This window comes from Piliocolobus tephrosceles, chromosome 3 (assembly GCF_002776525.5).
Source record: "Piliocolobus tephrosceles isolate RC106 chromosome 3, ASM277652v3, whole genome shotgun sequence".
In the NCBI taxonomy this organism is placed as follows: domain Eukaryota; kingdom Metazoa; phylum Chordata; class Mammalia; order Primates; family Cercopithecidae; genus Piliocolobus; species Piliocolobus tephrosceles.
In genome coordinates, this window is record NC_045436.1 from 88,776,887 (window position 1) to 88,796,167 (window position 19,281).

At 36.8% G+C, this 19,281-nt stretch overlaps 1 protein-coding gene across 2 annotated transcripts in view; it reads right to left on the reverse strand.

Moving 5' to 3' along the window:
• COL25A1 (collagen type XXV alpha 1 chain) overlaps positions 1-19,281 on the reverse strand; it is a 496,532-nt gene that overhangs the window by 108,566 nt on the left and 368,685 nt on the right. For both annotated transcript variants that reach the window (XM_023219885.3, XM_023219886.3), the window contains 2 exons: positions 8,068-8,094; positions 5,672-5,716 (listed from right to left, as the gene is read on the reverse strand). In XM_023219885.3, the coding sequence (XP_023075653.1) occupies positions 5,672-5,716; positions 8,068-8,094 (72 nt within the window). The remainder of the gene's footprint in view (positions 1-5,671; positions 5,717-8,067; positions 8,095-19,281) is intronic.

Consider the following 19,281-nt stretch of genomic DNA (forward strand, 5'->3'; position numbering starts at 1 on the left):
AAAAAAAAAAAAAAAAAAAAAAAAAAAAAAAAAAAAAAAAAAAAATTGCATGAATCAAGATCATCTTTTGGTTTGGAAACAATCCCTATGACTCTGCAGGCCTCAGAAAAATTCTAGCTTACATAGACATAAAAAATTTCATTTTAATCCTGAAAATCTTCAACATTATTTTTGTAGTAATCAAGAGACAAGGATGTGAATTAAGAGGAGTAAAAATAGGACTTTGTATGGACTTCATCTGTCTCCAGCTCCTTTTTTTTTTTTAAGACGGAGTTTTGCTCTTGTTGCCCAGGCTGGAGTGCAATGGCACAATCTTGGCTCACTGCAACCTCCACCTCCAGGGTTCAAGTGATTCTCCTGCCTCAGCCTCCCAAGTAGCTGGGATTACAGGCATGCACCACCATGCCCCGCTAATTTTGCATTTTTAGTAGAGACGGGGTTTCTCCATGTTGGTCAGGCTGGTCTCGAACTCCCGACCTCAGGTGATCCACCCATCTCAGCCTCCCAAAGTGTTGGGATTACAGGCGTGAGCCACCGCGCTCGGCCTCCAGCTCCTCTTTCATGGCATTTGCACAGTGTTAGGCACTAATTGCTATTCAAATAAACTGTCATAGTGATTATCTGTTCTTTTTGATGCTAAGAAAGATGTAAATCTGGAAAAAGTAGAAAAATACAGAGTTTTAATAACACCTTTTAACAGTTCAGATTTTTAAAAACTGACATATAAGTATGTAAACAAAAATTGTAGACAGCAATCTATTTTGCCAAATAATTCTTCACTTTAAAAACACGTTTCGACCACAAAATTATTTTAAATAGCTCACATTTCTCCAGAGTATTTGAAGTAGGAACTAACTGATCAATATTCAAATATACATCACTTCATGTATTGTGTGTGTGTGTGTGTGTGTGTGTGCATGCACTCATGCACATGCACATGGTGGGGGAAACAATAAATTATGGAGGACAAATAAAATGTTAGTTATATGTTTAAACCAACAAGATCTTCAGGAGAATTACATTATTTTTGTGTTCAATATAATTAGCCAAAGAATAAATAGATAACATTTTATATTTTTAGGTAGGATTTGCATTAGATCTGCCCTAACTGCTTGGTTGGTGGAAACTAGCCCAAATTATGAAAACATCAGCTTTCAGAATTGGGAACAGAGGATGCTGAAAGCTGGTTGCATTGGAAACAAGACATGGGGGATAGGGGACTTTTTGTGTACTCATAGTATCTCTGAGAAACTTAGGGATAAATTGGTACAGCTTCTGCTCTCATTTTACAAATAAAGCCCCTTGAATGCAGAGAAAAAAGGGGTCCTTCAAAGGCTACACAAGAGGTGAAAGAGCACAGAGTGTTCTATCGCCAGGACAGGGATCCTACATCAGCCCACTGGTGACTGTGCTTTCATAATAATGTGAAACGTGTGTTTCTCTTTCTTGTATCTATAGCAGTGACATTCCAACCACCCAGTCCTTAAGAGCTGGGGCCCTTAGTTCTTAGGGTCAGGGAGACAGCCAGGGGACAGAGAACACATTCTACCTCTATGTAGAATAGATATTCTGCATATTCATTTCCTCTCTGTGAGGAATTCAACTGGCTTTTCCTCCCTGCTTGAATGTAAGTCTAGGGCTCATTTGCTGACACTTTTTTTTTTTGAGACAGGGTCTCACTATGTTGACCACACTAGAGTGCAGTGGCATGATCACAGCTTACTGTAACCTTGAACTCCTGGGCTCAAGCGATCCTCCCACCTTGGCCTCCCAAAGTGTTGGGATTACAAGCATGAGCCACTGTGTCCAGCCTGCCGAAATTCTTAAGGCATGAGAATACTATTAGAGATACTTGACAACATTTATTGGGCATCTATTACATAATATTCACTTCAGATATGTTGCCTAATTAATACTACAAGGTCTGTCTCTATAGCATACACTGGAACCTTAGAAAGGTTAAGTAACCCATGGTGTATATGTGCCACATTTTCTTAATCCAGTCCGTCACTGATGGACATTTGGGTTGATTCCAAGTCTTTGCTATTGTGAATAGTCACCATGGAATACTATGCAGCCATTAAAAAGGATGAGTTTGCGTCCTTTGTAGGGACATGGATGCAGCTGGAAACCATCATTCTTAGCAAACTATCACAAGAAGAGAAAACCAAACACCGCATGTTCTCACTCATAGGTGGGAACTGAACAATGAGTTCACTTGGACTCGGGAAGGGGAACATCACACAATGGGGCCTATCATGGGGAGGGGGGAGGGGGGAGGGATTGCATTGGGGAGTTATACCTGATATAAATGATGAATTGATGGGTGCTGACGAGTTGATGGGTGCAGCACACCAACATGGCACATGTATACATATGTAACAAACCTGCACGTTATGCACATGTACCCTAGAACTTAAAGTATAATTAAAAAAAAAAAAAAAAAAAAAAAAAGAAAGGTTAAGTAACTGGCCCAAAGGAGGACACAGAGCATTCTCTCTCAGATGCAGAGACCACGCCCTTTTCTCGGTACCATACTGCTTCCTACATTTCACAGAAGGACGCTCTGTAGTCTTTCATAGGTTGTGATGCCAGAAGGGGCAAGATTGGAGTCTAATGCCATGCCACTGCTTATGCAAGTCCTTTCTCTTAATGAAAAACCACTACAAAAATAAATATTCAGATTAGTAATCAAGGTGATCAAAATGTAAAATATAATGTGTAGGAAAAACGTCACGCCAAGTTTATGTGCTAAGGCCTTCACCTATTTTGCCATCCTGAATGGATGGACAATGTTCTATGGGAAACAGAGCATTTTTGTGTTCTTTTTTTCTTTCTTTCTCTCTTTCTTTTTTTTCAAATAGAGACAGGGTTTCACCATGTTGCCCATGTTGGTCTCCAGCTCCTGAGCTTAGGCAATCCTCCTGTCTTAGCCTCTAAAAATGCTGGGATTATAGGCATGGGACACCACACCTGGCCAGTGTTTTCTTAAAATAGTATACTTTTCTTTCTTTTTTTCAAACATAAGAAGAGAATTTTTTATTCCCCAGGTTTTTTTTGTTTTTTTTTTTTTTTTTTTTTTTTTTTGCCATATTTCTTACTTTTTTCCTTTTAAGAGATAGGATCTCACTATGGTGCCCAGGCCGGACTCAAGCAATCCTTCTGCCTCAGTGCCCCCAAGTAGCTGGGTATGATTTGCCATATTTCTGGTGGCTTAGAAATTATATCCTTCCCTAACCACTGTCTGAAAACTTTTCTAAGTATCAAAAGTACTCTTTCGGAAAAGCAAAATTGTATTGGAGAAGAAAATGTTTTCTCAAGACAATTTAAGGATACTGAGGTGCTCTTACTAAAAAAAAAAAAAAAAATTATTATGTCATTGTAAGCTCCTTTCTTAGAAAAACAAATTCTAGAGTTCAAGACTCCAGGAAAACAAAGTCTAGAGTCCAAAAAATTTGTTTAAAAACAAATTCTAGAGTTCATTTCATATGCTCATATGCTCTAAGTATGTAAAATGATTACTCTATTGCCAGTTTTGTTTTTACTAAGTGACCTGCTGTTTCAGTGAAGGAGACTTGTGTTTTTTACACTTTCTTTTCCTAAAAATGATACAGCAAATATTACAAATGTTAAGTAATGACTAGACCTAACAGAAATTCCATACACAAAGCTTCAGGTTCAGTTCTCTGAAGGAGGGAAAACAAATTTAAATTACATTTTGCTGATTCCTTCATAAAAGTGTGAAATCATTTCATTTCCCTGGGTTTTACAGAAAACACTTTTAAAATGCCACAAAGATGTATAACAAGACATAAAACTGCAAATATTAACTGTCTGTTTCCTTGAAATATAATTTAAACTTGGTGACTAGGACAAGAAAATGTCACATTCCTTTCTCTTGCTAAGGAAATTGCATATTTCCTTTGCAAAAATAAAGAATATGCCGTCTTCAAAAGGTATATGTGACCGTTTTAAAGTTGTTTTGTTTCACGTTAAAAGTTTCTATAAATTTTCATGATTGTCTCAAAGTTGAAAAATGAAAAGAAACAAAGAAGAAAAAGGAAAACATTATTAACCTTAGGCATACCAGTTTTGTTTTTCGCCAATGTCAAAAACAGTATTTATGCCGTATCTCTATTTTGTTCTTTCTAAATGTTATCTTGAGTTATATAATTTTCAGATCCATCTGAGAATGAACACTTTCAAATTTTTGCTTAGGTTTCCCTCCACGATCTGCAATATTCTAACTCTTCTGTCTTTGCCAGGATTTGTGAAGCAAATGGATATGCATTTTACTAAGTGGAAAATGTAGCTGTGACATGGATGGTTAACTACTGGTGAGTGTGCGATGTTTGGTTTATGGACTAAAGGACACCATAAGCCTTGGCTGAGAACATTAATTTAATGTGGGAATTGAGTACTTCTGGGAACAGAGAGCCTCTTAGAAACATAGATTAACTGAGTTTTCAGATCTTCACTGAACTGAAGTGAAGGAAAGGTTTAATGGTAATATCAAATACAGTCTAAAGACTATATCTATTTACTCCCTTAACTCTCATTGACTCTATTAGGTAGGCACTGCCATTGTCTCCCTTTACCGATGAGAAACTGAGGCCAGAGAATTCCAAGGACTTTGCCAAAATTCACACAGCCTCTGAGTGGTAAACTCATGCTCTTAGCAACTTACTAGGTTTAAAGTTGTGGTTGTTTATGTCTTATTGACAGAAAGAAAAGATGGACGTGATGGAAAAGATCACAAGGAGTATTTATTGCATCTGAAAGGGTTGAGTTACGTATGATTTCAGAATTTGGTCCAGAGTACATGGATTTAAAATACTCTGGGAAGGCAAGATAATGGGTCACAGGGTATAAAAGTGCCAGGCCAAGAACTCTGAGGAAGACAGGAAAGTCCCTCGCTCAGCTCCCTGGCTCCTGACAGACTGGCTCAGCAATGGGCTTTGTCAGCAACCACAATGGCTTTCCTGGTTTCTGTGAAGGTTCCAGGCTAAAGAGCCGGTCAGGGATGTTGAGGAGCTATGCTTTGTCCAACTAGTAAGTATGTTGCAGGAGTAAATGTATACAACACATAGACATGTGTATGTAGAGTGTATTGTTGTTTCTTTCACTTTACTTTTTCCCCTCATTATTAACAGTACAATAAAAGTGTATGTAATACCAAAGCGGGACAAATCTATTTAACTTCTACTTCTGCTTAACAGTAAAAAGAGCTTCCTTCTGGATTCAGAAAGTTTTACTAGTTCCTTCTATGAGAATAACTTTTATTAGCCAATTATTAATACATATTAGTTTTACCATGACCAGAATAAACTAAAGTGAATTTTGTTTATCACAATCAATGTTAAACACAAATTTTTCCAATTCCATATCTATTTATGAGAAAGATATAGTTGTATCACATGCATAATTTACTGAACAGTAACACATCCAAAATACTTGAAATGGAAAATTTTCAAAGAATTCCTGACTCTTTAATGCATCTTTAAAAATTAAACTAATGTGGTCATTTGTAGCACAATCTTCCTGTATTTCGAAGTATACATAGTGTTTTTATAAGCATATAAGCTTATTACTAACATTATGAACTAGAATAATTTTGTGATTTCAACGGTCACCAAGTTATTTTTTAAATACAATATTTTATAGAACTCACCTTTTGCCCATTCATCCCTGGAATTCCAGGTGCTCCAATAGAACCCTAAAGAGACACATGATTAAATTCAGTTGATATCATACACAAAATATTTCAATTCTAAATTTATATTGTATTAGTTATGTAAGCCTTGCTAAAACATTTCTAGGAAGTTTTATTTTTCAGACCTTATCCACCATGTTCAAATATATAATGTAAGCAGATTCCTCAAGCTTCCCCAGAAACTACAGAGTTAAAATTAAAACTTGCTTCTAAGTATCCACTTAACTTTAATATGTTTTAAAGAAATTCACATGATAAATTGATCATACCTATCAGAGGGCCACATGGCTCTACATTTTCATGTTTTTAAGAATAAATAGGCTTAGTTCCATCTGGAAAACGCCTACCAGTAGCAGTAACACTTGCATTTAATGAGTTAAAATACCATAAAACAAAAGGTAATTAAAATAACAACCATTTGTTCTGCAGTTAAATAAGGGGCCCATGTCGTAAACTCAAATTTGTTGTATTTTAAGCATTTTTCTCCCAGACTTTCAAGAAGTAAGTTTAAGGCACATGAATGTGAATATGTCTTCCAGAGTGACTCAAAAAGGTGTAAAAAATGTTATACACTGACCAGGAACAACACAACCTCTTTACAAAAAAAGTTAAGGTGTGTGTGTGAGCACGTGTGGGCGTGTGTGAGCACGTGTGGGCATGTGTGTGCACATGCATAGTGGCGTGAGTATGAATGATTGGACATAGACGGGTGAGCTGGAGAATAAGAAAGCTAATTATTACCTGAGAAAAATCTATGACATTTAACTGGATACAGAAACATTAGCAAATATTTTCAAACAGTGATGTCATTTCCCTCCATTACACCTTCCATTTAGGCTCTGGAGAAACCATTTTAAATACAATGTGCTTATTCTTTGTCTAAAACTGGAAAACAGATTTTTCTTAGTAGATGTATGATATTACATTTCTTTAATAATAACGGGGAAAATATTTTTTAAATAGCAATTATAGACCAAAAACTCCCCTAAAAAATAGTCTACTGAAAAAACAGTAATTGTAATGAAAACAAATTGAGATGGCAAGTTCCTTAGTGCGTTCAGTGATTATATTGAATGGGTCATTAAAGGACTTCCCGAAGCCTGAAGCAGTAATTTTATCCTGGTCGTATGTGGATTAGAGTAGCTTTACAATTTCACACCATGCTTAATAGAGACATTATTGCGAAGGACAAAGTGTTCCTATGCACAAGTTGTCTCGCAACCCATGGACTTTTACTTAGTTTGTAGGATTATGTTTCAACAGATGCCACATGCCCAGTGCTTGGGGGATAAAAAGTCTCTATCTTTGATGGATTCCAAAGATAAAGAATAATCACTTTTCCACCTGTTATAATACAATTGTTTTCTTTAGTTTTCCGCGGGTTAAATACCCCCCTCCCCTATTGAGGGGTGTAAGGATGGGGGAATGAGGACTTAGTGATATTTTGTTGGCAAAATGCCATCTATTTGCTATTAAGATATTTACTACTATAGGATAGGTGTAATTTTGGAAACCCTAGATCTTCTCCATCAGAATTTGAAAAAAAAATTTTGTTTTTGAGACCAAGTTTTGCTCTAACCCAGGCTGGAGTGCAGTGGCACAATCTCGGCTCACTGCAGCCTCTGCCTCCCAGGTTCAAGTGATTCTCCTGTCTCAGCCTCTTGAGTAGCTGGGACTACAGGCGTGTGCCACCACACCCAGCTATTTTTGTATTTTTAGTAGAGATGGAGTTTCACCATGTTAGCCAAGCTAGTCTCTAACTCTTAACCTCAGGTGATCCAACCGCCTCAGCTTCTCAAAGTGTTGGGATTACAGGCGTCAGCCACTGCGTCTGGCCTCTCCATCAGAATTTAATGGTCAATTCTGATAATTGTGGATAACAATGAAATGACTATCAGGAAGTCACTTTTCATGTTACCTCAACAAGAAGGACACCAATAGGCCACTTGAATATAGTGAACCCAGTAATATCCTTTTTTTCAGCTCAGTTCTCTGGCCATTTGACAATCATATAATTGAGGAAGGCCATGCATTTATTTTGAATATCATATTATCTTTCACATTTTAAATTTTGTCATAATGTTTTACCAGTATTTGAATTAAAAATTCAATAACGTACAAGTTCAGCAGACAACTTAAAAAGAGTCTGCTCTGGATTTATTAAATTTTTTATAATGGAGTCAGTTAGACATCTAATGTTCACATTATATGACTGTGTTTTTAGAAAGCAGAATGCACAAACCCGACTAACTGCTTCAGCATGGCTCACAGTAGCTAATTTCATTCACCTCTCCTGCTTGCCATTAGGTCATGAGAGCATAATTACTTTCACAGGATTGTTGTTTATACTCTACCTTTTGTCCTGGAGGCCCTAGAGGACCCTAAAAAAGAAAAACAATTCAATTAACATAATATTACAGCCACTTAAGCTTAGATGACCAATTTAAACTGTCCTATTCTCTAAGATTCTCTTTGCTATACTGAACTATGTTGACATTTCATATATCAGGGAAAAAAAGGAAAGAAACATTTCAGTTTGAAGTACCACATGGATCTTTTCTTCTAATTTTCTTGTGAAAAACATTAAGCATATACAGCAGGATTCTGATTTGTCCTCACTATTAAAAAATAATCTTTGCTGTTCCAGCACATGTTTTTTTTAGAAAAAAAACCTATAAATGTATCACATCAATCTCATTTAAAAGGCTGAAAACAGTCCTTAGAAGCAGTTAAAATGCAATGTAGTTTTTCAGCAAATGGACACATTAGATGACTTCTGCACCTGCAAATCTTCAGTAAGCAGATTTGCAAAGGAAATAATTGAATGGCATTACAAAGAAACATTCTTTTTGTTTGTTTGTTTTTTCTCTATTCTTCCTCTTAGGAAATATAGTCAACTAACCTGCACAAACACTTGTTTACAAACTAGGGGAGGCCAGTGTCAACTGTGATACTGAGTATATACTAGAAAAGGGAACAAAAGATGCTGTCAGTTGTTTCTTAGACTAAAATACTGGGTGGAAGAGATTTAGTGAGATGAATGAGAATATTTATACAGCATGGAAATGCAGCAGTTTTGAGATTTAGCAGTTTTTCAACCACAAAGTCAGTGTTGGGATTCTCTTGGCTTTATTTAGAGCAAGGCATGGCTTTGAGACAGTGGAAAATAACTCAAAGAGATATAGCTATATTTCTATTTGTATCTATTTTAAAACATAACTATTAAGCATTTTCTTCCAGTTCTTTCAAAAATATTTTTTAGTATGTTTCAGCAAAGTTATATACACTCATCATTTCATGTTAAAAGCTCTTTATTCCATGACATTTAACTAATGGCCAGCTTATTTTCAGTGTGTGACATTTCAGTTAATCAGCGTGTTGCATTCCTACTCTGTAACACTAAATAAAACACTAGGGTGGTTGTTAGAGGAAGATCTGTTCATGCATCCTTTTTATTAAAAATATATAATGTTTAGGAACGTTCAGAGAATCTGTTCCCCACGTTATTTTGCAATCCTCACAGGAAGACTAACAATTTCCTCATATAATCAGCTTTAGGTTATTGCAAGTATACCGTGCAATACTGCCTTTATATATTTCTATTTAATTTACTCAACCAACTCTTTAATGAGCTTGTTACTTGGTTTATCTGTGTGGTCAGACATTCTCCCTACTTATCTCACTCCCTCTATTTAAAATTCTCCGTTTTAGATTTTGCAGAGAAGATAGAGACTATCAGGTGTAAATTCCCTCGACATCTTGTTTCTCATCAAACCAAACGTATGTATACCTCTTTCCTGTATCAGGGGAAGAAGAGCCCCTCCTCCTATACAAGGCAAATTCATCCGGTATACTCTGGAATCCATCCTTGTCTCTGTCCTCAGGGATCTTTTGCAATCAGTTACCCCTGCATCTGTATCAGAGGCTCCACTTCTTCACTAGTTCTTCCCCTTAGCATATAAACATATTTAATCATTTCCTCACTTGGGTAAATTGTTTGGGAAGTAAATGTTCATGTTATCATGCTAAATAAGGGCAGAATTTGGAGGTTGTGGTGATAGGAGATCTGAGAATCAAGAAAGGACTTGGATTCTATCATTGTCTATGATTCCACTTTCTCCAGTGTCTCTAGAGTACTTTACTTCTTAAAATGTTGATGTTAGAAAGGAAATCATAGAACAAGGAGTACATTAATTCAGTATTTAGACTGAGAATGTGTATGTTCAATTCACAAAGGCTTGTTTCCCACTGTAAACCTAACTGCCACTTGAAAAAAAATGTTGTTCACTAAAATTGTCTCTTTCATCACATTGATACATAACCCTGGAAGGGGATATTTCAAATGAAAATAAGTGACTTCTACATCAAATATTTTAATTAGAGAATAACATATCTGATATTTTCTAATTTGGTCTCTGTTGCATAATCACATAAAATCAGAGATTTAGAATGACTAATCACAACTCTGAAATTCATAAAATTAAATAAGTTGTATATTTGAACACAATATTTAATGAAAATCTAAGGATGTCTACAAAGACAATATTTTCCTTCACTGTTAGGAAACTACTGCTGCTTCTGGTAACCTCTAAAAATAAAAGCAGTTTTTAAGATTTAACATTAATTTTAAATTGGGAATACACGTCTTACAGAATTTTCATAACTATGCTGCCAAGAATATATTCACAGTTACCAGAAATGTGCATATACTTCTTTTATCTCTCTGGCAGAAAAAATGGTAGAGATCTAACAAGAGTATCATCCATTACCAGGGGGTGACCTGGGATTAAGGCAGAATAAAATATAGGACACTTAAGTACAGACAGACACACACACACACACACACACACACACACACACCACACAGACACATGTGCATGCATGCACACATCCAGAAATACCAGTTATTTTTACTAAGCAAGATTTTACTTATATACATTTGTTTTGAGCACCCTTAGATTAATAATACCATTATATATCTATAACACTGTGGTAATTAAAGTTAAGCTTACAAATCAAAGTTTCCCTACCCAAAAATTGATTTTCAAATTAGGGTATGTTGCTACCAGTTGGTTAAGATGATTACATTTGATTAGTCTTGCAGTTTTTGGTACAAAGGTACATTTATAAAGTAATGGGCAAATACCATAGAGACATTCATTAATTTATCAAACTTTAATTTTTGTTTTTCCTTTTGAGACGGGGTCTCACTCTGTTGCCCAGGCTGGAGCACAGTGGCATGATCATAGCTCACTGCAGCCTCAAACTCCTAGGCTCAAGCAATCCTCCTGCCTCAGCCTCCCAAGTAGCTGGGACTACAAGCACATGTCACTATGCTTGGCTAATTTTTTAATGTTTTGTAGAGACAGGGTCTTACTATATTGCCCAGGCTGGTCTCGAACTCCTGACCTCAAACGATCCTCTCACCTTGGCATCCCAAAGTGTTGGGATTACAAGTGTGAGCTACTACTCCTAGCCTATCTAATCTTCCTTACACTTGTTTATATTTTCATCCTGCACAACAACTTGGATGAATAATGCCATAAATTCATTATTCACCAGTCAAACAAATGCTGCCTATTCTCAAAATTAAAGTCAATTGTTCTAGTGATTCAAGATTTCTAAAACAATTCCATTATTGTTATCCTCATGATTTAGTAAGTTTGGATCAAGTAGATTTCCAACCTAGAGTCATAATCTTTTCGGTTCATCTTTATTAATCGATAAAGTGATCCTTCCTTATTTATATTTGCATATACTTTGTATATAACCAGTTAAGATGAAAAAATCTAGTTTGATTTTTTCAAAATAATTTCTTTGCATATATCTCAAGATTAAAAACTGTAACATACAGAATCTCAACATACTAAGCTATATTTCTTAAACTCCAGAAATATCAACTATAATTAGAACTTTAAAATACACCAATTTAAATACAGGTTCTGGGTGATATAAATTGTAAAAACTTTTTATTGAAGAATTCTGCGTCATGAGTATAACTTTATCAAAAAGACAAAAACTCAAAGGGTCACTGAAAAATTCTAAGCATGGAGTAATGGCACTAATCTGCATATAAACCTTTATACCAGTTTTAATAATCTTTCAGAAAATACCATGGAAAGTTATGCAAAATAAAGTTCAGATAAAAACTTGTAAACACAGTAAGAAATTATATAGTATACTTGATTTTCTTTCCAATTTTTCCTCTCCCCTGCTAGATTCCATATCTAAACATTTATGTACAGTATTCAGCATATGGTGGGAAAGTAAGTTAAAGAAACCTGATAGACCCCATGTTGGTGACTTCCTTACCAAAAGCATGTTACTCGGGCCTCAGAGTAAAGTTTTACTCCTACTTCAGCCCATCAGATACTTAAGAATATCTCTATGGTCCAGCCCTCTTCTCCAGTCACATTGCTGCATTCCTGTTAAACCCATTTCTCGCTCCCTTAGCTAACGTAACGTTCACCTAATGACCACCCTGCTTTTGGTCTCCTCCAATCTTTTCTGCACACTGCTGCCTGCGTGAGCTTCCCCTAATGGGTTCATACCTTTCCCATACTTAAATATCTTTCAAAGGCTTTTCAGAGCCTTTTAGAAGAGTCTGAGATTTGGCAGTAGTTGCAGTTTTCTGCATAAGCCAGGCTTCCATCGTTCTACACCTCTGTCTATTCCTATAAAGGGCTTTCTTCTCTCCGGTCCTCTCCTGCATCCATTCCAAATATCAGAGCTCAGAGCCCTCACCCTTGGGGTTAGGTGCCTTCTTTTGTTCTCCAAAGCACCCCTATGATGTTTTTGTAGAATTTACCAACAGTAATCATAATTGTCTGGTTACGTCTTTATTCACTCTAAATTACCTTTATCATGCACAGTAGCTGGCACATAGTGATTGCTCAGTGAATCATTTTGAGGTTAATTCATTTATTCATTCACATAATAGTTTTTAAGAGCCCACTGGGTGCTATTTTGTCTACAAAATAAGACAAAACAAAATGACCACTCAGTGAGCACTCAAAACAAAATAAGATAAAAATGCATACCACTGGACTTCATATACTAGTGAATGTAGTAAGACAGTAAACAAATAAAATATAAAATTGTGTCAGGTGGTAAGTGCTAAAGCAAAGAGGGGGATATGGATTGTGAGAAGTAGATGGAATAGTTTAAACTGTGTGTGTGTGGGGGGGGGTGGTGGGGGGGGCATTTAGTGAAGCTCTCATTGATAAAGAGATCAGGCAAAGAGCCATGCATATAGAAGGGGGAAGAATATTCCAGGCAAAAGAAGAGCAAATGCAAAGACCAAGAGTTGGGCACATGCTAAGTGTGTTCAAAGAACACCAAGGAGGCTATCAGTGAGTACTGGGAGATGGGGATACGAACAGGGAAGAAAAATTGTATGTGTATGGCCTTGTAGGTACTTGTAAGCACAATGATGTTTACTTTGAGTAGGATAAAAATTAAAGAAATGAATAAATGGATACATAAAGCAAATCAGGTTTTGTTTTGTTTTGTTTTTCTTAAACTTTAGACAATAGTGTTTCAAGATAGGAATGGCAGGATTTTTCACCCTTTTTGTTCACCTGACTCATTCTAACATTGCTGGCCTATTCTAATAGCCTCCAGATTACCTCTAATTGCAAGCGTGAGTGGAGGAATTTAGGTCATGACTTCCATATGAATACAGCAAAGCTAAAATCATCCAAATTATATGGTATCATCAACAACGAGAGTGTTGTGTATGTGTATGTAGGCCTACGGTCTCCAATGCACTTCAGAAAACAATTATGCAAACAGTAGATAGAATTATCAGCCCAAGTAAATCTTCAAAGTAGGCTGTTAAGAAAAGAATGACTCTGTGACCATTATGCATTGGCTGTACTTTCCAGTTTGTGAACAACAACAACAACAACAAAAAAAAAACACAAAAAGATACATCATGGGATGGAAAAAAATTAATGAATTTTTCTGACACTACTGATGTTAGCACAAATTTGATTGAGGTATTAATTACTTAAACAGGATGCTGAGTTCCTAAATGATGTGCTTTAGGATGCCTCTTGGGACATGTTTTAAGGCAAGTTCTGGTTGCCTGCTATTAGGAAATGATGTAGGGGGCGGACATAGTTCCTGTTCTGTCCCTGATGACTAACAGTAAAATCTGAAGCTCTGAGAGCTGCTGGTCATTTCTGGACACAAGAATATACAACTAGCTTCTGTAATAAAAAACACAGGGAACAAAAAAAGAGGTGGTCCATCTGTGAAGGGGGGGATAAAAGCCCAAAACTATTAAGCCATTTAAAATTATTTCCTTTTCGAGTTAAGAATTTTTCCATGATTTAATAAAAGTTAGGCAAAATGAAGAAAATACTTTTAAAAGTCTAGTTCCAAAGAGAAGAATGATAACACGTATAATCTAACTGATGGAGTCATAAAACATTAGTTTCTCAAGGATTTGGTACAGACTTTCTCAAGGGTTTGATACAACAGACTTTAATTACAATTTTTTGAAAGATATTAACCTGGTGTAATGCATCACGAGATCACAAAATACATAAACTTGGTTTATAAAGAGTAAGAGGAAATTTGTCTTACTTAAGAAGGGATCATTTAAGATGCATGTATATAAAATGCCATGTTCTGCTTGGATGTTTGATGTGGGAAGGTTAAGAAACATAAACTCTAGCCACTATTATATATATGTCTGGAGTGTAATTCAAGTGATGTTTTACAAGATTCGGATTTCATAGCTTAAGTGTGTAGAAATGCCAACTAGAAACTATTGGGAAATGTTTAGAATATAAGAGAGTGCACTGCAATGTTTTCAATGTAAAAGCCCATGATTTAGTTGAAGTGGGTATGAAGGAACACAGCATAAACAAGAGCAGAGCAAGACAGTGCTGAAAAGGGAGAGCCTCATCTCTTGTTTCAGGTCTTTCATGGATCCTGTCTTCAGTCACACTTCATCATTTATATTTTCCCAAGAAGTCCATATCCTTCTCCAATCAGTCTTCATGTGAAGTTCTTAATCATTCTTCAAGGCCCAGCGGTCATAACTCACTTCCTTTGTGAGCCTTCTCCAGCGCACCCAGACGAAGCTTGTTTTTACCCTTTGTGTTTCTTTAGCGCATTTCAACTGGCTATATTTTAACCTATTTACCTATTTTAAAAATCCACTTGACTAGGTAGCAACTTCCTCAGGCCATATATTTCATATCATCAGCACCTAGATCAGTGCCTAACACATAAATAATTATTGACTAAATGGAAACAATGAATGAATGAATTTAAAAATTGTTAAATTCTGTTTACTGGCTTTCCACCATTATTTCAACACTCATACTATCATACCTCTATCACTGGAAAGAGTTCCCAGTTTTGAGGCAGTTGTTCTGTTTAAGAATCAGAGATTTTTGTTTCAGGAATATCACCCCATAATTCCTATTATTTGAAAAAGTTCCTCTACAACCCAGAGCCTGTTAGGAAGTTGGCATGTCATTATATGTATTCATGAGCATTTGATGAAAAAAAAAAAGTTCTATATGCGGTAGTTATTTTTTAAAAGAGTAAATTCTTTTTGACTTCTCTATCTCATGTGCTGAATTTTTGAGGAAAATATTAAACCAGGATGATTCATTTGCTGGTGTTTCTCAAAATCATGAGGCTATGACCTCTTTAAGGGAAGTCTCTTAAAGCTCAGGAAATTAAAGAAGTAATACATTTTTCTCACCACTTGACAAAACCAGAACCCAAGACTAAATATTGAGCATTAAATACCATAGATTAAAGATAAATCTAGGTATATAAAAATCTATTTTTGATCAGATTCCAAAACAGAGACTCTATATTACCTCTCGCCAGATATCCACACTAAAATTAGCTCACTCCATCTCTTCGAAATATTTAATAAACTGCTTCTTATTGCTAAACCCAAAATGGAAATGATCCCAAACGAAAGAAAAATTAACAGGCTTCTCTGCCCTCTGTGATTAAACATACTTCCCTCGAGTACTATAAAGGAAACAAATTTATGGTTCACAAAAGCCTATCACCCTACACTACACTCCGTAAAAAATATTTCCATTGAGCAGTGTAAGTGCTTTTCCTATTTTAAATCAACAATGCTGAGAAACACTGGCTGCTAGAATTTAAATAACTCATGATCCACAGAAAAAGTTCTTAAATTTAAGATTATAATATATAGTCATATACTATTCAGATCTGTTTTCTACCTAGATGGATCTGGACTGTCTATTAATAACAGAACTTTCTATAATGATAGAAACATTCTATATTGGTGAAACCAATAGGATAGCCACCAATCACATGTGGCTACTGAGCACTTGAAATGTGGCCAGTACAATATTTAGACACTGAATTTTAAATTTTATTTATTTATTTATTTTCTACAGGGACTCACTTTATCACCCAGGCTGGAGTACAGTGGCGTGATCTCAACTTGCTGCAACCTCCACCTCCACCTTCCAGCTTCAAGTGATCCTCCTGTCTCAGCTCCACAAGTAGCTGGGACTACAGGCATGAACCACCAAGCCTAATTTTTGTTTTTGTTTGTTTGTTTTGTAGAAACGGGTTTTCACCGTGTTGCTCAGGCTGGTCTCAAACTCCTGAGCTCAAGTGATCCACCCACTTGGGCCTCCCAAAGTGCTAGCATTACAGGCATGAGCCACAGAGCCTGGCCAACTTTAAATTTAAATAGCCATATGTAGCTAATGTTGACTGCATTGAACAGTGCAGATCTAGACAACAGAACACCCAAGACTGAAATCAGTGAATTGGATTCTAGCCTGGTTCTGCCATTAACTATTTTGTAACCTTGGCAGTTTCTTTTTCACTCTGATGCTATTCTGTGAAATGCTAAGCTAAATTATTTCTAAACCTTTTATATACTACTTAATAAATAGCCATATGGTGTGACTAGAATTTCGAGCTTTTTTATTTTTTATTTTTTTTGAGACGGAGTCTTGCTCTGTCACCCAGGCTGGAGTGCAATGGTGCAACTTTGGCTCACTGCAACCTCCGCCTCCCAGGTTCAAGTGAGTCTCCTGCCTCAGCCTCCAGAGTAGCTGGGATTACAGGCACCTACCACCATGCCCAGCTAACTTTTTGTATTTTTAGTAGAGACGGGGTTTCACCATGTTGGCCAGGCTGGTCTCAAACTCCTGACCTCAGGTAATTCACCCACCTCGGTCTCCCAAACTGTTGGGATTGCAGACGTGAGCCACCGCACCCGGCTGGTGTGACTAGAAATTGATGCAATTACTTTTCCATTGTCGTCATGAAAATCATCCTTTTATAACATGCATATTTATAAGCACATATATACTCCAAATAATCTATAATACATATATAAATATAAAAAGATGCAGGCCAGGCGTGGTGGCTCACACCTGTAATCCCAGCACTTTGGGAGGCCTAGGCAAGAGGATTGCTTGAAGCCTGGGCAATACAGCAAGCCTCCATCTCCATAAAACATAAAAGTCAAAATATCTGGGTATAGTGGTGCATGCCTTAGTCCTAGCAACTTGGGAGGCTGAGGCAGGAGGATTTCTTGAACCCGGGAGTTTGAGGCTGAGGTGAGCTGTGATCATGCCACTGCACTGCAGGCCAGGTGACAGAGCAAGAACCTGTCTCTAAAACAAAACAAAACAAAAGAAGAAAAAGAAGAGCAATTTTGTGTAATTCTGTTGGATTTATCCAGCCCAATCCTACCCTTGGGGCATAATGACATGACATCAATTGGGAGAAAAACATAAAGCTAATTTATTTGTACTAGAGCCTGATTTATTAATTGATTAACTCATATCATTCAGTCATTCTGTTTATTAAACACACTAAGTACCAACAACTATTATATGATGTGATAAATGCTGTGAAGGAGGGGAGAAGACAGCTTCTAACTTAGCTTGGGGGAGTGTGAAAGTGTATGCATGTGTGTGAGGTTTCCTCAAAGGAGGTGACCAAGCAGAAGTCTATTTCTTTTTTAAGGCTCCACTCAGACACATGGATCCTATACTTCCCTTAGATCTGGCAAGGAGGCTTTTGTCTTGAGCCCATGCTTTAAAGGGCTCTTTTCTGGTTGTGCTTCCCAGGGGTTTAGGAATCCATGGGTCTAAGAGAACATGCTTACCCGTACACATACTCTCCACCCTCAGCCCTACCAGCCCCCCAGCCACCTGACCTTCAGGTACTAAGGACTCTGGAATTCTCTGCCCCAATGACTTGAGCTCACTTCAAAGACTCTGTGTTGCCTCTTCCCAGGCCTGTTCTTCTGAATGTGAACCACACCACTGGTGTGCACCATAACAAATTGGAAGAGAAGGCAAAGAGGTGGGTATTTTGAGGGGGATCGATGAAAGCTGGTCCTGTGAGCATTCAAGAACCCTTTATAAAGTTAGAGCCTGAGTCTTATCAAGTTGAAGAATGGAGGAAAGTGTGGGAGAGAAGGGAAGCAGGCCAAGGAGAGGGCTAGGGCTAGTTACAGCTCTCCTCGTGCCACCACACTGTGGCTTTGAATTCCAAGGAGTGCAAGAATTCTGGATTTGAACTTTCCAAGTCATCATGAGAATATATCTGTAAAGGTTGGAGGATAGAACATATTTTACTGAACAGTTTTATTAGGTTGGTTTATAACTTAAATATTTAGACACTTTGTATAAGGACTCCCATTTTTCCTCTTGCCCTAAAACTTGTACATTTGCCCTAAGTCAGCAAAGGTAAAGCACATTCAAACAGACTTAACTCTATTTTTAAAATTTTCTTCTTTATCGAATGATGAAATATGAGAATTTGATGAGACAGATCAATTATAACTTAGTTAATATTCTCATACAAGAATCACTTACTTTGCTTCAGTAGAGCTACAATAAGCTGGATTCTAAAGTTAAAAGCAGTGACAACTAGAGAAGTTGATTATGGTTTTGAAGAAGGAGACAATTTTTAAGACTTTCTTCTATTAAAAGCTTAGCATATGACTGTTCATTGCTTTTAATTATTTACAGAACATATATAATAGATATATATAATATGCATCTGTGCATTCATAATAGAAACAGAGCAGGATGACAGGACTTTAGAGTTGGAAGGGAACTCATACCATTTAGTTTCACCATTCCTTACAGATGAGGAATCTAAGGCCTAGATACCTTAATTTGTCCAAATGATAGAGCTTATTAGACCTTGAGTTTGAGCCACTGTAAAAATAGTTAATATTAGAGCTGATTCACAGCCTAGAGGTCATTAAGGAAAACAAAATGAAGTAATGAGAGAGGAATACAGACAGAGTCATCTACTCAGCTGTTGAGACTGTCTTTCTGCTACATAATCATGCTTCTAAATCACTGTTGAAAATATTCCCCAAGATGATGTTTTGTTTCCAGGAGACAGAACCAGCTTCAAAGGAAAGTCAAACGTTCCTTCCTATCACCTCACTAAGCGACCTTTAGACACCTCTAGAGAAAAGTCTGTGCACACAGGAATCAACACAGAGCAGGTCCCCCAAGGCTGGGGAGATACAGCTCCACTGTGTTGATTCTATGGCAGGATTCCCTGGA